Source organism: Macaca thibetana, chromosome 11 (assembly GCF_024542745.1).
Source record: "Macaca thibetana thibetana isolate TM-01 chromosome 11, ASM2454274v1, whole genome shotgun sequence".
Classification (NCBI taxonomy): Eukaryota; Metazoa; Chordata; class Mammalia; order Primates; family Cercopithecidae; genus Macaca; species Macaca thibetana.
In genome coordinates, this window is record NC_065588.1 from 87,476,806 (window position 1) to 87,497,245 (window position 20,440).

A 20,440-nucleotide genomic window follows, 5' to 3' on the forward strand; every position below is an offset into this window, starting at 1 on the left:
CATTTCCCTGATGACTATTGGTATTGATTTTATGTGCTTTTTGAATACTTATTGTTTATATATTTTCTTTTTTAAGTTTTATTTATAATTTTTGTAGGTATATAGTAGGTGTATATATTTATGGGGTATGTGAGATGTTTTGATATAGTCATCCCTGTGAAATAAACACCTCATGAAGAATGGGGTATCCATCCCCTCAAGCATTTATCCATGAAGTTACAAACAATTTTATTATACTCTGTAAGTTATTTTAAAATTTGCAGTTATTGTTGACTATAGTCACCCTGTTGTGCTATCATATAGTAGTGTTTATTCATTCTTGCTATTTGGTTTTAACCGTTCCTACCTGCTTCCCAGGCCCCCACTGACCTTCTCAGCCTCTCATAATCATCCTTGTACTCTCTATGTCCATGAGTTCAATTGTTTTGATTTTTAGATCCCACATGTAAGTGAGAACATGCAATGTTTGTCTTTCTGTGCCTGGTTTATTTCACTTAACATAATGATCTCCAGTTCCATCTATGTTGTTGCAAATGACTGGATCTCATTATTTTTTGTGGCTGAATAGTACTCCATTGTGTATATATACCACATTTTCTTTATCCATTGATCTGTTGATAGACATCTAGGTTGCTTCTAAATCTCAACTACTGTAAGCAGTGCTGCAACAAACGTAGGAGTGAAGAACTCTCCTTGATATACTGAGTGTAAACCCAGCAGTGGGATTGCTGAATCATGTGGTAGCTAAATTGAAAATTTATATATTCTCTTTCATGAAGTGGATATTCAATAATTTGCTCATTTTCTGAAAGCTGTTTGCTTGATCTTATTAAAGTCTGAAAGTGTGGAGACATACACACACACATAAACACATACACATAGACACTCTGGATAGAAATCCTTTGTTAAGTACATGTAGTGTAAACATTTTCTCTCAGTCTGTAACTCTCTTTGTTCTTGAGATGTCTTTTGAAGAGCAAAGATTTTTAATTTGATATGGTTTAATTTATTACTTTTTTCTATGATAGTTCATGCTTTTCATATGTTCTCTAAAAAAAACTCTGCCTATCTTAATCTTGCAAAGATTTTCTCCATTGTTTTCTTCTAGAATTTTTTTTTAATTTTAGCTTTTAATTATACATATGCATTTTGGGTTAATTTGTAGATATAATATTAATATAAGGTAATAGTCAATGTGGATATCCCATACCAATATCCAGTTGTGTCAACACCACTTGCTGAAGAGATTTCGTTTCCTAATTGAATTGACTTGTCATTTTGTTGAAAGTCATTTGATTGTTTTTGGGTTGACTCATTTCAGAACTGTTTTCCGTTCAACTGATCTTTATGTCTGTCATTTTGCCAATATCACTGTATCTTCAGGGAAAGACTTAAAAGTGAAAGTCCTCAACTTTTCCTCTTCATAAAGGGCATTGTATCCATTAGATTGTTTGCATTTTCATAGAAACTTTAGAATCAGCGTATCAATTTCTATATAAAGGCTAATTAACATTATGATTAGAACTGATAAATCTATATGTCAGTTATCAATACTGAATCTTTAAATAATGTATATGGTATATGTCTCAATTTTTCAGGTCTTCTTTCATTTCCATTAGGAATGTTTTATATATTTTAATGTATATATCACACATATCTCCTGTTAAGTTTATTCGTGTGTCATTTTTTTGAATTTAAGATAATTTTTTAAAAAATTACTTTCCAGTTCTTTGCTATTAATAAATAAAAATTGAACTGATTACTATATATTAACACTGCACCCTATGACTTTGCTAAATTCATTTATTAGTTTTAGTGGGTATTTTTTATTCATGTCTTAGTATTTTTGATGAACACGTACATATCATTTTCAAGTGAACATCATTTTATGTTTTCCTTTCCAATTTTCATGCTTTCTATTTATTACTTTTTCCTACTGTACTACCTAGAACTTTCTATTCAAAGTTTAATAGAAATGGTGACCACAGCCATTCTTGCTTTTTCCTGATCTTAGGGGGGAAAGCATTCTGTCTTTCACTATTTACATACAGTATCTCAGTTAATGGCCCTAAATAACTTGAGTGGTAGGCACCTTATTATTGTTTCTCATTTTGATATGCTTAATGTCTCACAGCTTATGAACACCAAAACAAAGACTACCCTAGGTCAGGTTGACCATAGGCTTTTATTCTCTTTCTTTTTTTAATCTTTATTTTTATAGATTTAGGAAGTTACATGGATACATGACATAATGGTGAGGTCTGGGCTTCTAGTATGCCTGTAACCTGTAGAGTGAACATTATACCCAATAGGTAATTTTTAAAACTTCACCCCTCTCTCATTCTCGCCACTTTTGGAGTCTGTACTACCTATTATTTCACTTTGTGTGTCCATGTGTACTCATTGTTTAGCTCTCACTTCTGAGTGGGTACATGCATGATTTGATTTTCTGTTTCTAGGTTATTTTATTTAGAATAATGGCCTCCAGCTCTATCCATGTTGCTGAAAAATACATGATATTATTCTTTTTTATGGTTGCACAGTATTCTATGGTGTACATACACCATGTTTTATTTATCCAATTATCCATTATTGGACACTTAGGTCAATTCTATGTCTTTGCTATTGTGAATAGTCTACAATAAACATACAAGTGCAGGTATCTTTTTGATATAATAATGAAGACTGGTCCTTTTAATTAACCCAGATGAAAATAAAGAAAAAAATCAAATAAATGAACAAAGACTTCTGAAAATATGAGATTAGGTGAAGCATCCACTCCTACAAGTTATAGGCATTAATGGGGCAGAAGAAGAAAAAGTAAAAGTCTTGGAAAATGATTATGATGGAAAATTTCAGGAAAACATCCCTCATATAGCTATAGAATTAGGCATCCAGATGCAAGAAGCTCAAGAAAACACTTGGAAGATTCTCAGCAAGACAAATCTCATCAAAGTATATGGTCGTCAGACTACCCCAAGTCAATGTGAAGGAAAAAAAATAAAAGCAGTTAGAGAGAAGCATCTAATTATTTATAAAGAAAATCTCATCACACTAACAGCAAGCTTCTCAGCAGAAACCTTACAAACCAATAGAGATTGGGGGCCTATTCTTAGCTTTCTTAAAGAAAAAATAATGTCAACCAAGAATTTTATATCCTGCCAAGCTGAGCTTCATAAGTGAAGAAGAATTAAAGTTTTTCCTAGGCAAGCTGCTAAGGGAATGTGTCACACCTAGACTGGTCCCAGAAGAAATGCTCAAAGAAGTTCTAAATATAGAAAGAAAGGGACAATGCTTTCCTTCATAAAAGCACTTGAAAATATAGAACCTATAGATACTAAAAAGTGATTACACAATTGAGACTACAAAGCAACTAGGTAACACTAAGACAGGAGCAAAACCTTGCTGGCTTATATTCTTAATGCCTGCTCCGTACTGCCTCAAGAGAAGCTGGATCAGAGTCTGCCGCTAAATTTCAGGCCGCCCCCCAGGCTGCTTGCACCAGGCTTAGACCCCCAGGCACATTCTCTCTAAGCTTTGAGACCAGGTCTGTGCTAGACAACAGTTGAAGTCCATTCCAGAAATCTCCTTTCCTGAGCCAGAGCTGTTTTTTATGACCCATTCATTTGGTAAGGGTATGACTCTCTGTGCATGGTTGGGGATGGAAGGCATAAATGGGAAGGAGAGGGAGTAAGGGAGTGCAGCGATAGAGGGCATGCCACAAAGAACACTGAGCCATTAAGAGAAATCTTTTTCTTCCCTAACTCTGTTAGTTCCTCAACTCTGTTTCCCCTGGCTAATGGATTAAGTCTATATCTAATCTCATAGCAGTAGTCACTTATTAATCAAATACTTCTTAAATTATTTATTCCTTGTCTCTTTTTCTTATCATAATATAACCCTATTGCACTGTTGATTGTGAAATAGCAATGAGATTATATCAGTGAATACGCTTGTAAACCAAAAGCTGCCATATAAGTGCAAAGTAACATTGCCATTGTTGTTACTATTGGTACTGAAAGAAACTCAGAGAATGCACACAAAAGTGAAATAAGTTTGCTATTTCTGAGAGTCACAAAGGACCAAGATTAAGGTGCCCTCGAAACCTATGAAAAGATTGCTTTTACATTTTATTACCTGATTTTCATTTTTTGCCAACTACGCCTAAGACATTCTTTCCGGGAAAGGAATTTAAAAGTGGATGTTAGTATCTGGGAAAAAATGTAGGCTCTGTGAATATGACAGTAATTTTTAAACCTGGACTAAATTGTACAGTCATTCATGAGTCGTTTGAGTTTTTGCACTAACTTTCCCTTTCAAAAAACTATTAACTCTAGTACTACTAGCATTTATCTTAGGTAGATCTATCTCTAGTATTCTTGTCAATAGGAGTCACTGAAGCTAGGAAGGAATGATTTTTTAAATCTATCAATCCAGATGGTGTGAAATGAAGAATCATCTTAGTCAAAATAACAGCATCCAGAAACATCTGGTCCCATAAGCTTTGTTTATCATTTCCTGAACCTCAGTAAAAGCTTTGTCTGTGATTTGTAGGTGGCCTGGTATTTCTTACAATTTTCCAGATGTTTTTCCTGAAGTCAGGACAGCCACAGGAAATTTGTTTAACATTATAATTTTTAATCATGAATGAGTATGTAATACTTTTGACTTTCATTTCCTTTCAGAACCTTCTCAGATATTGTCTTTTTGTTCAGTTTTGAAGTTTATTGAAATACCTCACTTTCACATTCCAAAGTCATCTACTAGAGGGAAGAAAATATACATTTTTTGTTTCTATTTTCTCTAGACCTAGCATAGTTTCTGTCATAGTCTAAGTCCTCAATAAATATGTGAACTAGTGGAGTAAATGAATTAAAAGTTAAATTGAAATTTTATTTTCTCTCATATAAATATGTTTAGATGTTAACACACACACATACTTGGTTTTGTGGAAAGAGGAGGAAAAATAAATTATTTCAAGACTTTTTTTATGTTGTTCACATATCATTGTCAGACCAAGTGGCAATATGGGTGCTTTATAGTCATCAATATAAACATTTACGGAAGTGGATGAAGTCATTTCATGCTGCAATTCCACGTAAAAATTGCCTTAGCTATAGAAGTTGTATGTGTTTTCATAATTTTCTAGTTAAACATGCTGGTATAATGTCTGAGGCTCACTGAGACCTCCTGCAGTTTCAGGAATATGCTTTCTTTACATTATAAGACTGTTTGTTTATAACTGTCAAACCACCAGCAAGTTATCAACTCACATTCAATACAGGCACCAAGCCACACTATTGTTAATGTGAATTCTTGAAGAGAACAGAAACTAGACTGTTTTTATAAGTTTTAAACTCATAAGTCTAAACACAGCGATTTAAAAACAAAACAAAACAAAACAAAAAAAACAATGATTTCTTTCTCAAAAGGCTTTTTTCTTTCCTGGGTGGTGTTCAAGCAAGAACTGTTTTGGAAATGCTGACAGAATCATAGCAAAGGCATCCAGAGGGAAACATATAATATGTTTATTTATCTTAGAAACCACAGAACATTGCAAAAGGCCAAATTGGCCCTGTAAAATGTGTTGCTAACATGTACAGTACGATAGCTTAGTTTGGATAAAGTCAAGTCATTTCTGTGCTGATAAAGAAGGATCATAATCTATATTCTGGCATCTCTAGAATTTATGTCTACAGCTCAACCCTTTCCCTTGAACTCCAAAATTCTAGATCTAAATCCTTCTTGACACATCCATATGGAAGTTGAATATGCATCTCAAAAAGAACAGATTCAAAACCAGATATTTGATTCTCAGTTCTTCCAACTCAACCTCCCAGTCATTCCCATCTCAGTAAATGGTGACTTCATCCTTCCAGTGGCCCATGCCAAAATTCCTGAAGTCATCTCTGTCTCTTCTCTTTCTTTTTCATGCCCCATCTGATCATTCAGCCATCCCTGGCCTCTCTACCATAAAAACAAACCCATATTTTGATCCCTTCTCAACAGTTTTTCTACTATTATCCAGGTCAAAGTCTTCCTCATCTCTCACCTGATTGTTGGACTAGTATCCGAAATACTCTCTCTTGGCCTGTTCCTGTTACCTTACAGTCTATACATGCAAAGGGATCCTCTCAAGACAGTTGAATCAGGTCACTCCTCTGCTGAGATCCCTCTAATAGCTCCCTGTCTTACTCAGAGTAAAAACTCATCTTTACAATGGCCTAAAGAGTCCTACAGGATGCAGTTGTCATTACCTTTCTGGCCTTGTATCATATATTATCTCTCCTTATTCACTTTACTCTTCTCACATTTGTCCTCTCTGGTCTTGTTGGAAACTGTCATGTATGTTTTCCAAATTCAGGGCCCATTTTTTTTGCTTGCTCCCTTCAGTTCTTCATCTCTCTGCTCAAATGTTACTCCTGATAAGGTCTTTTTCTGACCATCCTATATAAAATAGCAAGTCTCACCCCCTTCACATCCCTTATTCCCCAGTTCTGCTTGACATTCCTCCACTTTAATTGTCATGTCCTGGAATGTCTCCTCCTGCTGCAACATCTGCTGCAGAGAGCAGGGCATTATGCACTGCTGTGTCTCTGCCACTAGAACAGTGTCAAGCACACAGTAGGTTATTAATAAATATTGGCTGAATAAATGAAGTAATATGTGTTAGTAGATATGTCTGATCAAGACAAAAAAGTTGGATTGTTTTGACATTTTTGAGTGTATTTTAAAATTGATTTGTGTTTTTGTGCTTGTTCCTGATAGCCTGGAAGCATTCTTTCAGCCCTCACAGTCCCTACAGAATGTGTGGCCTGGGAAGAGTCTCCTGATCTCCAATGTCTAAGTGATTGATGGCGGTCATAATACTCAGGAGGCAACTCACCCAGTCCTTGTCTGGTTATCTTATACTGGGGTAGTGTGTGCATATGGCCTTTCTCTTGGTTCAAAATTGTTCAACTTCATTGAAGGTTGTTTTGCTTTCCTGAATGTTTGTGCTTGTATATGGTTTTAACAAGTTTAGTGTTCTCCCTTTCTTGATTTTACTTTGTTTTCCACTATTATATTTTGTAGTGTGAAATTGACAGTCTGTCACAGACCTGTGATTTGAAGTAATTGTGACAGATGGTGTGCTTGAATACATAAGCAGATCCACTAGAAGGAATGTTTTAGCAATAAGTGTGGGAATTTAAAATTGAGCCACAAAATCAAGAGTGAAACGACTGCAATGCCGACTCAGCAACCTCGACTGTCTGTGCTGCAGGAGAGTCTGAAGGACAATGAAGTCTTGTGAAGAGTTGTTGTGTGTGTGAAGGGGCAGTCTTGGACCAGGACTGCCTGGAACATTGGATGAATGAGAAATGACTTTATACAACATTTTTAGTTTACTTGAGAGATTAGGCATTTCTTCCTTTGTATAAAGATAAGATTATGACATCCTGCAGCTGCTTCTGCAATAAAATTGTGGAATAAAATGGTTTCTTGGAAGAGCGTTATGGAGAAGGGTAAAGGAAAATAAAAAAGATAATAGTGATGATTCAGACAAATGAATGAGCAGAAGAAGAGGAGATCCAACTTGTGTCTAATTTATGTCATGAGAATTACATAGTAACATTTATTGCCAGATCAAAGTCTTTGACGAGAAATGCTTTAAAAGAACATGAATTCTGTGTTCCGGAAAATCTGTGTCACTTGATAAACTAAGATGGCTGTCCTGAAGACAGAAAGTGGTATGGCCTAGGCTAGCATAAATGTACAACAGAGGCTTTTCCAACCAGGGGGGGTCAGAGACAAATTAATAAGTTTTCAACCTTTTATGTGAACCACACATAATCGAATAACAGTTTTATTAAAACAAAAAGATAATTAAACATTTAAGAAGGAAAAAAGAAAGTGGATATGAATGATTCAGTTGAACAAATATTCCTCCCAGAAGATATATTCAAGATTGAACCCCCAATACCTGTGAGTCTGACTTCATTTGGAAATAGAGTCTTTGCAGATATAATCAAGTTAAGATGTGTTCATACTAAATCAGGGTGAGCCTTAATCCAATATAACTCATGTTCATAGAAGAAGAAGAGAAAAGACACAAACACATGAGCGAGAAGGCCATGTGAGGATGAAGATGGAGGCAGAAATTAGAGTCATGCTGCCATAAGGCAAAGAACAACTCAATCTAACCAGAAGCCTAGGAGGAGCAAGGAAAGGTCCTCTTCTAAAGGCTTTGGAAGGAACCTGACCCTGCTGACACCTTGATTTTGAATTTTTAGCCTCCAGAATTGTGAGAGAATAAGTTTCTGTTGTTTTAAGCCACCCAGTTTTTGGTACTTTATTATAGCAGCTGTGAGTTCCTTAAAGAGGCCAAAAAGCAGGAGACAAAAGACAGACATGGTACAATAGGAAATGAGAGGACTCTCGGCTGACTTATTTCTCCAAGTGTGGACCAAGAAGCAGCAGCATTGCTGGAAGTTTGTTTGAAATGCAGAATCTCAGACCTCAATCCAGACCTGACACGTAAGAATTTCCCTTGAGATTATTATAGCTCCAACTGTGTGCCTGTAATAACAATGGCAGTAGCAACAACCACAGTTGAGCCCTTTCCATTTACTCTACGTTTATCTAAAAGTTATACTCTACACTAGCTAACTGAATTTACATAGCAATCCATAAGACATGTACAATTAATATTCCCATTTTATGGACAAGGAAATGAGTCACAGAAAGGTTAACTAACTTCCCTTAGTCATGCAAATAGTAAGTGTAGAAGTCAAAGAAATGAGCTATATTTATCTTTATTTCAAAGGAAATAAAGATACATATATATGTGTATATACAAAAAGATATATAAAGATATATATATGTGTGTGTATATATATAAATATATATATATGGGGGGGAAGTTGTGTTGACACTTAAGAGTACTGGAGAATCAGGACTGTCTCTCATTTTGATATTGAACCAAATTAGAAATAGCTTGACTACTGGAAAAGTGTGCTAAATCTGCCTTACAGATAAGTGTCCAAAATGGTCTTCCCATCCTTAGATTTCTACTTATTTCTCACCACAGTTGTCAATTAAGCAGCAAGATAACTGCAGGCTTTTCCCCATAAGAGAAAGGCTGTAACATAAAGGGTGTACTGTTCAAGGCTATAACATGGAGTGTGCATCATTGAAGGCTACAACATGAAGGGTGCATCACTCAAGGCTACACCATAATGGGTTAATCAGTCAAGGTTACAATAAGAAGGGTGAATCGTTAAGGGCTATAACATGAAGGGTGCATTATTCACGGTTCCAACAGAGAGAAGGATGCATCATTCAAGGTCCAGCTCTGAACAACAAAATGTCCACTGACGGACATGCACCTTGAATTCCTGAACATGTTCCAGTAGAAACCACCTCTTCAACTGTAGTCATGACAGGAGGATTTCTTGGGAGATGAAAAAGAGAAGAAAAAGAGAGGTTTCCCCCCTCTTATTAAACATACTGGAAAATTCCAATTTTATGGTCCTGCAAGAATGTGGAAAGATGGAAAAGAGTAACTTTCCCTAATGTTAATATTAGCTCGAGATACATCAAATGTAAATGAAAATTATTGCTTCTGTTTCAGAAGAAGAAAAAGAGTTTGATTAAGCTTCCTTTATGCCAACCTGTCAGAGATGTATCCAGGCATACCTCTTGGATTTGGAACTTAGTCCCTGTCTTGAATAGTGCCTCCACATCCAATCTTGCTCTTGGACTATTATGCATCTACGGAAACCCACCTCAACTGTTATCTCCTCAAGTTGTTCGTGTTCCACTGCACTCATTCTGCTATTAGCGGAATTGATTACCCCTCATGTGAACCTCTACTGTAACTTGCATATATTTCTGTGATAAAATTTATTCTACCATATATAAATTATTTGCTGCATTTAATAAATTATTTAAATTTATCCTGTAGTATTTCAATTATTTTTCCCATATGAAACTATGATTTATAGGGCCTTTAACCATCAAATATCCAACTTCATAGAAGACAAAAACTATTTCCACATATTTGCTTATTAATTGTTGATAGCACAAATGTACAATTTGATAAATGTCTACTCGAAGTAAATCATCCCTAGACTTATTAAATTGTCTACATTGGTAGCTGTTTCTAAATTCTACAGAAAACATTTCTAACATTGGTGGTTTAACTAAAGAAAATACTTATGTCTAATACATCTAGTAATTGTAGAAATGTTCAGTCTGATTACATGAAGTCACATCATAGTTTTAATATTTATTTAGCAGAGGAGTAAATTGAAACATCAGTTCTCTAGACCAATCAGGAAATGTATGCTTTGTGCTTTATAAGCTTACATTGAACATAGATGATGTAAGTTACCATACTCAAATGTAAGACAGAGAGAGGTAGAAGAAATAGCTGAGAACTTGAAAAGATATACTGTTATTGTCAACAAAGCAATGTCTTCTCTCTTCATAAAATTGTGTTTAGGGAATATTAACAATTAAGCTTGTATACAATAGTAATTTTGAATGTATTTTTAAATTTATTTTTTCAAAATAATGACATTACCAAAAATTTTACATAGCCTGTATTGAATTCACACATTCAAATGAGGCTTACCAGTAATAATGGGGATTAATACAGAGCTAGTGTTTGGCATTTGACTTTATCTCAAAGGAGCTAACTGCTCAATGAATTACAGAAGACTCATACTCTTTTTATTTTTTTCCGGAAATTCAAAAAGAAAAGCTTTACTAAATATTGACATATATATTTACTCCAAATTTTACATTTAGTGAAATAAGAATATCTCTAATAGCTCAGTTAACATCAACAGAAAGCTTCAAAAGATGATCTGAAAATGGCAGGCAAAATTTCTTTTTATTGTAGGCAATTACTTAAACTGGAAATTTGGCTTTATGCATAATAAGTCATGTGGGTAAAACATCCACATTGCAGTTAGGTTTCCAGTATCTAGCTTTTATTTATTTTTTAGCAATGACATTAACAAGATTTTGCCAGGTTATAAAAATGAGGGCTTTCTTGAGAATTACTTATAGTTTCCGAGTTGAATGGCAGAGCGCACGTAGACACATCTGAAGGTGGATGGCTGTATCTCCCAGTACTGGACCGGGTTGCTGAAAAGACTCACACCCGAATAAGAAGCCTTTTTGGTATTGTGTCCAGGTGGGCAGAAGTCACTTGATCCAACTACAGAGATATTGTTGTTATGAAGGTAGACAACCTACAACATGAAACAACAGAAGATAGTTATCATTCTCTAAATATGTTGAGGCCCTTCAGGTAAATATTTTATTTTTTTTTATTATTTTTTAATCCTTCACTTTTTTTTTGAGATGGAGTCTTGCTTTGTCACCCAGGCTGGAGTGCAGTGGCGTGACCTCAGTGCCTTGCAGCCTCTGCCTCCCAGGTTGAAGCTATTCTCCTGCCTCAGCCTCCTGAGTGGCTGGGACTACAGGCACACACCACCATGACTGGCTAATTTTTGTTTTTAGTAGAGATGGGTTTTTACCATGTTGGCCAGGCTGGTCTCGAACTTCTGACTTCAAGTGATCCAGTCACCTCAGCCTCCCAAAGTGCTTGGATTACAGGCATGAGCCACTGCAACCGGCCCCACTTTGAATAACTGACTACTTCTCAGATTAAACTTTTGATTTCTCCCTTCCTTTTGAAAATTTGTTTTTCCCTTCTTTGGTCTTGTCTTCCTCATCTCAGTAAATTGCATGCCAATCATTTCAGATGCTCAGGCTGTATACATTGTCATTATCCTTGAGCTCCAGTTCCCTTATGCTCTTTACATAATCAACAACAAATCTTGCTAGCTCAGCCTTCAAAATGTACACTTAATCTAGTTCTTCTCTCCATGTCTACTCCTACAGCCTTGTCCAAGTCACCATTGTTTCTTTCCAAATGATTGAAGTTGCCCTGATTATTCTTCCTGCTTCCCCTTTTGCCTTCCGAAATTTTATCCTTTTTTTTTTAAGCTCTAAGAGCAATTGCTTTAAAAAGTAAACCAAATTATATGTTCTTTGCCTCAGAACTCCAGTGGTTTCCCATCTCATGCAGAATAATAAAATCTAAAGTTCTCAAAGGGGTCTACAAATCCTACATGGTCTGACATCCTTCTACTCTGACCTCCTCTTCTCTTACTGTACAAGTCAATCATCTGGTCTACTTGCTGCTCTTCTAATGCACAAAGCATGATCTCTTCTTAAGTTGTCAACACCATTAACTCAACCTGGCATAATTTCTAAGGTGTCTGCAAGGCTTCCTGCCTCATGTAATTCACTTTTTCTTACCAGACAGACCTTCCCTGACCACCCCATTCTGTCATTCTCTGCGGCAGAATTACATTTCTGCATTTTTCTTCATAGCATTATCAATATATAGCATATTATGCTGATTTACTATTGTTTGTTTCTCTCCTCTAGAGTAAAAGCTCCATGAGACAGGAATGGTTCTTCTCATTTATGGCTGTATCTCCAGTACTAGAACAGAGCAGGTGTTCAATAAATATGTGTTGAAGGAATAAATGTTATTTCATATATCAGATCTACATGACTATATTGGGTCTACATGAAATATTATGTTTTCAGGGCAAAAAAATATATAAACCTTTTAACAAAATTATATAGAACAAGAAAGTGCTGTGTAGTGAAAAAGAAAAAGAGAGCGTAAAGTACAGGAATTGAAATAAAGAATCAGGAATTCCAAGAAATTCTGAAATATTTAAATATCACAGCATTTAGAATAAATAGACCTAGGAAGTTTTAACAAACATGTATTCTACATAATACATTTTACTTGATGAATACAGTGCAATAAAATCAATCAAAGATTTTTTTCTGAATTATGTTTTACAATCATGTTTAAGATAATGGTAATTTGTCCATAGATTTTCTTAGGCTCACTAAATACCAGACTTATACAAAGAATGTTAGAAATGAGTTTACACTTCACTTTGTGGATATAAGTTCTGTAGGTCAAGAAGCAACTTCTCTGAAATCATACAAGCGAGGTTAAAATATAACACTAAGACAACAAGGTCTTAAGTGAGCTATGAAACCTATGAAGTACTCCCTTAAAAAAATAACTTGAAAGTCTAGGCGTGGTGGCTTATGTCTGTAATCTCAGCACTTTGGGAGGTTGAGGCGGGTGGATCACAAGGTCAGGAGTTCAAGACCAGCCTGACCAACATGGTGAAACCTCGTTTCTACTAAAAATACAAAAATTAGCCAGGCATGGCGGCGCATGCCTATAATCTCAGCTACTCGGGAGGCTGATGCAGGAGAATTGCTTGAACCTGAGAGGCGGAGGTTGCAGTGAGCTGAGATCGTGCCATTGCATGCAGTCCAGCCTAGGTGACAGAGCGAGACTCTGTCTCAAACAAACAAACAAAAAATCTGAAATATTTGCTCTACCCACTAGGACATTCACATTCATGTACTGGTGAAAATGGCTTTGTTTCTGTAAGGGCTTAAAAGTAGATGTCATATAAAAACAGGAAAACAAGGAATATTAAAGTGAAAGCAACACTTATATGCATGGTTTGTGATTCTCATCTTTTGGAAGTTTCTTGTTGTCATTTACCATCTTCTATATTCCAGTAGTGATTAACAACTAAAGGAAGGGGTGTTTGGTGAGCATTTATGGTTAATCTTGAAAGTGAGAGAAGAAAATATCAAGACATAAGTATTAGTCTGTGTAGGGCAAAATAGAAGTAGATTCCAAACTCATTCTATGGGGTCAATATTTTCTAAGACCAAAGCCACACAAAATTCATCATAAGAAAAAAATTGTAATCAAATCTCTCATGAATATGGACGAAAAATCTCTAACAAAATGTTAGGAAGCTACATTTCACAACATATAAAATGATTTTATACTATGCGACCAAAAATGATTTATCTCAGGGTTGTAAAATTGGTTTAACATATGAAAATCAAAGTAATATCAATGTAATACACTATATCAAAAATATGAAGGCCAAAACTCGCATGATTATCTCAATAGATGCAGGAAAAACATGTAAGAAAAAAAGAAATTCATAATAAATGTTTTCAGTAAACTAGAAATAGAAGAGAACTTCCTCAACTTGATAAAGAGCATCTACAGAAGACCTGTGGCTAACATCGTAACTAATGGTAAAACGAATGCCCCCTCCTCCTAAACTAACAAATAGGGCAAAGATGTTTAATTTCATCACCTTTATGCAACATTGCGCTGGAGATTCCAGCCAATGCAATGGGTGGGTTGTAGGGGAGGGGGGACCTAAAAGAATCCAAATAAAATAACTAAAGCTGTCTATTTGCAAATAATATATCCTAAATATAGAATATCCAAAGGAACTCACAGAAATTACTGCAACTAAAAACAAATTTGGGATAGTACCAGGATAGCTCAATATATAAACATCAATGTATTTTTATACATTAGCAGCAAACAAATAAAAAAGATTAACAACGCAAAACAGGCTGGGCGCGGTGGCTCACGCCTGTAATCCCAGCACTTTGGGAGGCCGAGACGGGCAGATCACGAGGTCAGGAAATCGAGACCATCCTGGCTAACACGGTGAAACCCCATTTCTACTAAAATACAAAAAAAAATTAGCCGGGCGTGGTGGCAGGCGCCTGTAGTCCCAGCTACTCGGGAGGCTGAGGCAGGAGAATGGCGTAAACCCGGGAGGCGAAGCTTGCAGTGAGCGGAGATCGCGCCACTGCACTCCAGCCTGGGCGACAGAGCGAGACTCCATCTCAAAACAAAAAACAAACAAACAAACAAAAAGCAATTCAAAACAGCATCAAAAAGAATGAAAAAAATGAATGTAGTAAAAGAATTGCAAGACATGTATGCTAAAGATGACAAAAACTGTTGAGAAAAAGAAAAGAAGATGTAAATAACCCTTGTTTGTAACTTGGAAGACTCAATTATTATTAAGATAGTAATTCTTTCCAATGATCTGTAGATTCAAAACAATACCTTTCAAAGCTTTACAAGAATATTTTTCCAGAAATGAAAAAGTTGATCATAAAATTGATACGGAATGCAAAGGAACCAAAATAGCCAAAATAACTGAAAAAAAAGAAAAAAGTTGGAGAACCTACATTTTCTAATTTCAAAACTTAACCAAAAGCTACAGTAATTGAAAGGTATAATACTGTCATATGACTAGACATATAGATAAATGTAATAGAACTGAAAGTCCAGAAATAAACCCTTACATTTATGATCAAGTGATTTTCAACAGATAAGACAATTCATTGGAGAAAGAATATTATTTCCAGCAAATGACATTGGGACAATTGCTATCCACATACAGAAAATGAATTAGACTCATATCATATACTAGGATTATCTCAAAATTAGATTATAAAACCAAAGTTTTATAAAATTATAAAATTTATAGATGTTAAAGAATTCTCAGAATCTACACAAAACTGTGGTCTATGAAACAAACAAAAATGATAAAATAGATTAATGATTCCCTGTGGCTGGAGATGACATATTATCTCACACCAGTCAGTATGGTGATTATTAAAAAGTCAGGAAACAGTAGATGCTGATGCGGCTGTGGAGAAATAGGAATGCTTTTACATTGTTAGTGAGAGTGTAAATTAGTTCAACCATTGTGAAAGACAGTGTAGCAATACCTCAAGGATCTAGAACAAGAAATACCATTTGACCCAGCAATCCCGTTACTGGGTATATACCCAAAGGAATATAAATCATTCTACTATAAAGACACATGCACACATATATTTATTGCAGCACTATTTACAATAGCAAAAACATGGAACCAATGCAAATGTCCATCAATGATAGACTGGATAAAGAAAATGTGATACATATACACCATGGAATACTATGCAGTCATAAAAAGGAATGAGATCATGTCCTTTGCAGGGACATGAATGAAACTAAAAGCCATTATCCTCAGCAAACTAACACAGGAACAGAAAACTAAATATTGCATGTTCTCACTCATCAGTGGAAGTTGAACATTGAGAACACACGGACACAGAGGGTAACAAAACACACAATAGGGTGTAGGGGGTGATGGGGGGAACTTAGAGGACAGGTCAATAGGGGCAGCAAACCACCATGGCACATGTATACCTGTGTAACAAACTTGCACATTCTGTAAATGTATCTCTTTTTTTAGAGGAAATAAAGAAAAATGATGAGGCCATGCTAAAAAGAGGCAGGAACTAGACCATAGAAGCTCTTCCCAGTCAATTCTTGAATAATTTGAAAACTAAAATTAATAATGATGGTGAAAAAAAAAAATTTGATTTTACTTGTGGCTTCAAATTCCCCCTACTCACTATGGCACCACCACCACCACCACCCCTACTGAAAAAAATCAGCATTACAAAAGACTCTAAGTTTCATCTCCATATTTTTAAATCAAAAACTTTATTGAAATCTAGCTAATGTAAGTTGTGCTTCTTGATTTAATTTTTTATGGTATTTTGTCATAGAAATTCTAACTAAGACACTCTGAAAAAGAAATTCTAAGAAGAGCTTCCTGCCTCCTAGCATCCTATAAGTGGGGTAGGAGTCTTGCTCTCTGGATATTCCTCACATAAGCAGTGGCTTTGCATTACCTGGATGTACTTATGCTCTGCCAGCCCACCAGGTACTCTGGTAAGCTTGTTGTTGTCCAAGTGAAGCTCCCTCAGATGAGGCGTGTTGGCCAGAGAGCCATTGTCGACAACAGAGATGCTGTTGAAACTCAATCCCAACCTGCAACAGAAAGCAGAAATGAAAGCAAACACCACACATGGATGCCTTTCTTACCTGCATTGTGTAATTAATCAAGTCTATAGGAAAGGACATTTTTTGTTTCTGTACTTAACTGTTCCCAGTTCTTGGAGTGCTTTCTCCAACCTCTCTGAGCCCGGACAAAGCCCATGTATTGTTAAAGTCTCGGCTCGAAGTCACTCTCTTTGAGATTCATCTGACAGAACGTGATTGGACATAGTCTCCTATTCCTTACAATATCCTAAGTTATTAATATTATTAGAACATAATATTCCTAATAATTTATTTTTTAAAACCGTTCACTTATTCAAATATTTATTTGTAAATATTTAATAAACAAATGTTCTTGAAAACTTATTATGTGCATGATATTATGTTAGGCACTGTGAGGGACAGAGGTCTCATGGATCAAAAACCACTTTTCCCATCAAAGAATATTTTACCTAGTAAAGGAGTTGATTATACACACACACACACGCATATATATAAATATATATATTCAAAGATATATTTTATATTTATTTATCCACCATGAAATGTGTATATTAAAACAGGAGTGAGTAAATCTGGCATGATACTGTGCTTCTCTGTAGGGACAGTCAGCAATATATACACATAAAAAATAACATAGTGTTCCTTGAAGACAAATGAAAACATTTGCCAGATTGAAGTTATGTTTGAAACCAGGACAAGTACTAGTATCATTTATTTTTTTAAAAAATCATTAAGAAGGGCCAGCAAAAACAACAACAACAAAAGCTTTTCTTTTGTTGACCTACATTAAATGTCCAGAGATATTTTATTTTAAACTTTTCAGAGAAGAGAGGGTTAGAGAATCTCATAACTATTAAAATAGTAATTTGTGTGATGCTCAATATTTCTCTGTCTTGGTAGATTTCATTTTAATGTATTTTCAAATTCTGGAAACTGTGTTATAATTTACTTAACCTTCTGTTTGATGCAACTAAGTTAGAACATATTAAATGCAGCATACTGATTTAATCACACACTTTGTGTATAAAACATAACTAATCTATAAACAGTGTAGTATTAATAAAATGTGAAGCTGATTTTGGTGGTTTTAGTAAGTGTACTATTTCATGGGCTTCTTCTCAAGAAATCATTAGATATGCTGAAGTTTGAGATTATTAGAAAAAACAGCAGCAGCGAAAATATAGTACAGTCAAAAATCAGTCACCATATTTGTAATTCTTATCATATAAGCACTAATATACCTAGCCATTGTTCTGATAGAATGTAATGAAAGATTATTACTTAGCCAAATTATTCAGTCCTTTCAGGCTAGCTGCATCAACTCTGCTGATTTTGTTGCCATCAAGATGTAATTCAGTAAGGGAAGGAGGAAGACCTGGAATGTGAAGTTGAAGATGTTAAATTAGCAGATAAACATTGTAAGTATGGAATGTGGACAGACTTAAAGAAGACATATGCCATCAATTTTCTAAAAGATACACGGTTTCAAAGAATCAGTTTTACTTATCTTTTCTTTCATCCCTTTTATAATAATGTGTGCTTTTGGAAGGAGTGGAAACCCTTACTATTTTTCTCTAGGTTGACTTTAACAAAAATCTGGATTATTTTTATCACGTAGTCGATTTTTGTTCTTGGAATAGAAGAACTGAAGTCAATGCTGAGTCTCATTATTCTCTTCTACCTTTGTTAATGGGCTAAAATTGACATTGATAAAAGATAGTAACTGTAGAGTGGTAAGGTCACTATTCGAACCGTAATGAAGAGATTACGTATAAATCAAACCCATATACAAACTGAATTGTCTATTTCATTAATGAGCATCATTAAAAATTAACACTGATATGCTGTGCTGCTCTTAGCCTTAATTAACTTTTCCATAAAAACATCAAATACCTCTGCAAAATGTCTGTGTAGAAACAGCTAACATTTACTCATGCCTATTAAATCCAGAATGTTTATGCAGGAGGAAAGGAGAGGTCTATAATCAAGTGATCTACCATATGTGGAACACTTGGGGGAATAATTTCAGATCCAAAGTACCCACTAAACCTCTAGATAGTACTTGCATGGCTGTAATTTCCAAAGATTGAGTATTATAAATATAAAAGTTTAAATATTTTATTTTCGTTTCCTCCTAGCATCTGAGGATGTATTATATTTTATACAGCTTTTAAAATAGCATATTGTTCCACTTAATAGCAATAGATACAGAGAAAATAGCAAATTGGTTACGTGTAGAAAGAGCATCTGATTGGCAGAAAGTCTTGGCTATTTGTCTATAAAGACACAGAATTGAAAAACCGTAGGTTTCATTTTCTCTAAAATTTTTATCACATCACACTGAATTCTGTTAACACTGTCCATTTAATAGAATAGTTTAGTCCATATTTGACTTGAAAATGTTTCTTAGTTTCCTATGGTAGCATATTTTGTGTGGTAGCTGCTATGAAAAGGAACATCTATTTATTGTATGTCTGTTACTCACCGAACATTGACCTTGGCACTTTCCCTACCTCAAATCCTTTAAGCCTCTCAAAATATAAACTATTGGTCACTCATCCCCTTTCACAGATAAAGAAATAAGACTCAAAGTTACAAATTTTGTAGATTATCTTTCTATTAGGTAGGGAATGTAATATGCTTATAGATGGCAAAAAAGAAGTTAAAATAGCATGTTCTTAACTGGAGGAAATGAAATAACAAGTACATTTTTCTTATAAATAAATATTAGGAAATCACAATCACTCTGGGAATGAGGGATTTCAACCACTTGATTCTCCTGAGAATAAACAAATATGCTTTTAAATACCCCCATAGTAGAGCAAGTGTGTATATAACAGAGCAAGTTTAACACACGCCCTTTCTTCTCTATCACCATGAAGATATGTGTATTTTTTAATGCATTGCCTCTAGGACACCAATTGCTATAACATCCATCACCCTTACTTAGTTTCGAAGTGGCTCCCTTTTTGGGATGTCAGTTTCTCAAATGTAAAGTTATAGTTAGGAAGAAGTTTGACCATGGGAGAAAACTTTGCCAAGGTTTGAGATAGACAAATTTATAAAGTGCATCATTAGCTTCTGCCACTGTAGCATTGAGTTAAAGAACCCATACTCTAGTTCTTTTATTTATTTATTCATTTATTTTAAATTTTCTTTTTTCTTTTCCTTTTTTAAGATAAAATATATTGAGGTTTATATTGGGCCAAGTACTTGCGTGTACATTACAAGCCTTACGTCTACATAGTAATCCTCACAATAATCCTAGTAGATAGGTGTTATTAATAGGTCCATGTAACAGACAACAAACCTGAGGTTATAGAAATGCAGAATAATTATCCTAAAGTCACAGTACAACTAAATGACTGAGTTAGGTCTCTCACCCAGGTTGGTCTAAGAGTATGATTTTTATAGTCTCTACACTACTTTCTACTGCCTTTCCATTTCCATGAGTGATGGGAGAAAATATCACCAGGAGGTTGCTGATATTCAGGCATAAGTATCCCAGCCTAAGCAAGGTGGAATCATGTATTAGGTAGGCGTTAACGATGAATAGAATGGAGGACTTAATATGCCAACACAGCGAAATAGTTAAACACACGAGTTCTGACATCAGCACCACACAATTCCATCTCTGCCACTTCCTAACTCTAAGAACTTAAT

At 35.1% G+C, this 20,440-nt stretch overlaps 1 protein-coding gene across 3 annotated transcripts in view; it reads right to left on the reverse strand.

The window, feature by feature from the left end:
• Positions 1-10,518: 10,518 nt before the first annotated feature.
• Positions 10,519-20,440, reverse strand: part of DCN (decorin) — a 37,370-nt gene continuing 27,448 nt past the window's right edge. For all 3 annotated transcript variants that reach the window (XM_050750077.1, XM_050750078.1, XM_050750076.1), the window contains exons 6-8: positions 18,059-18,152; positions 16,627-16,765; positions 10,519-11,243 (exon numbers count right to left, since the gene is read on the reverse strand). In XM_050750077.1, the coding sequence (XP_050606034.1) occupies positions 11,049-11,243; positions 16,627-16,765; positions 18,059-18,152 (428 nt within the window). In that variant the 3' untranslated portion in view covers positions 10,519-11,048. The remainder of the gene's footprint in view (positions 11,244-16,626; positions 16,766-18,058; positions 18,153-20,440) is intronic.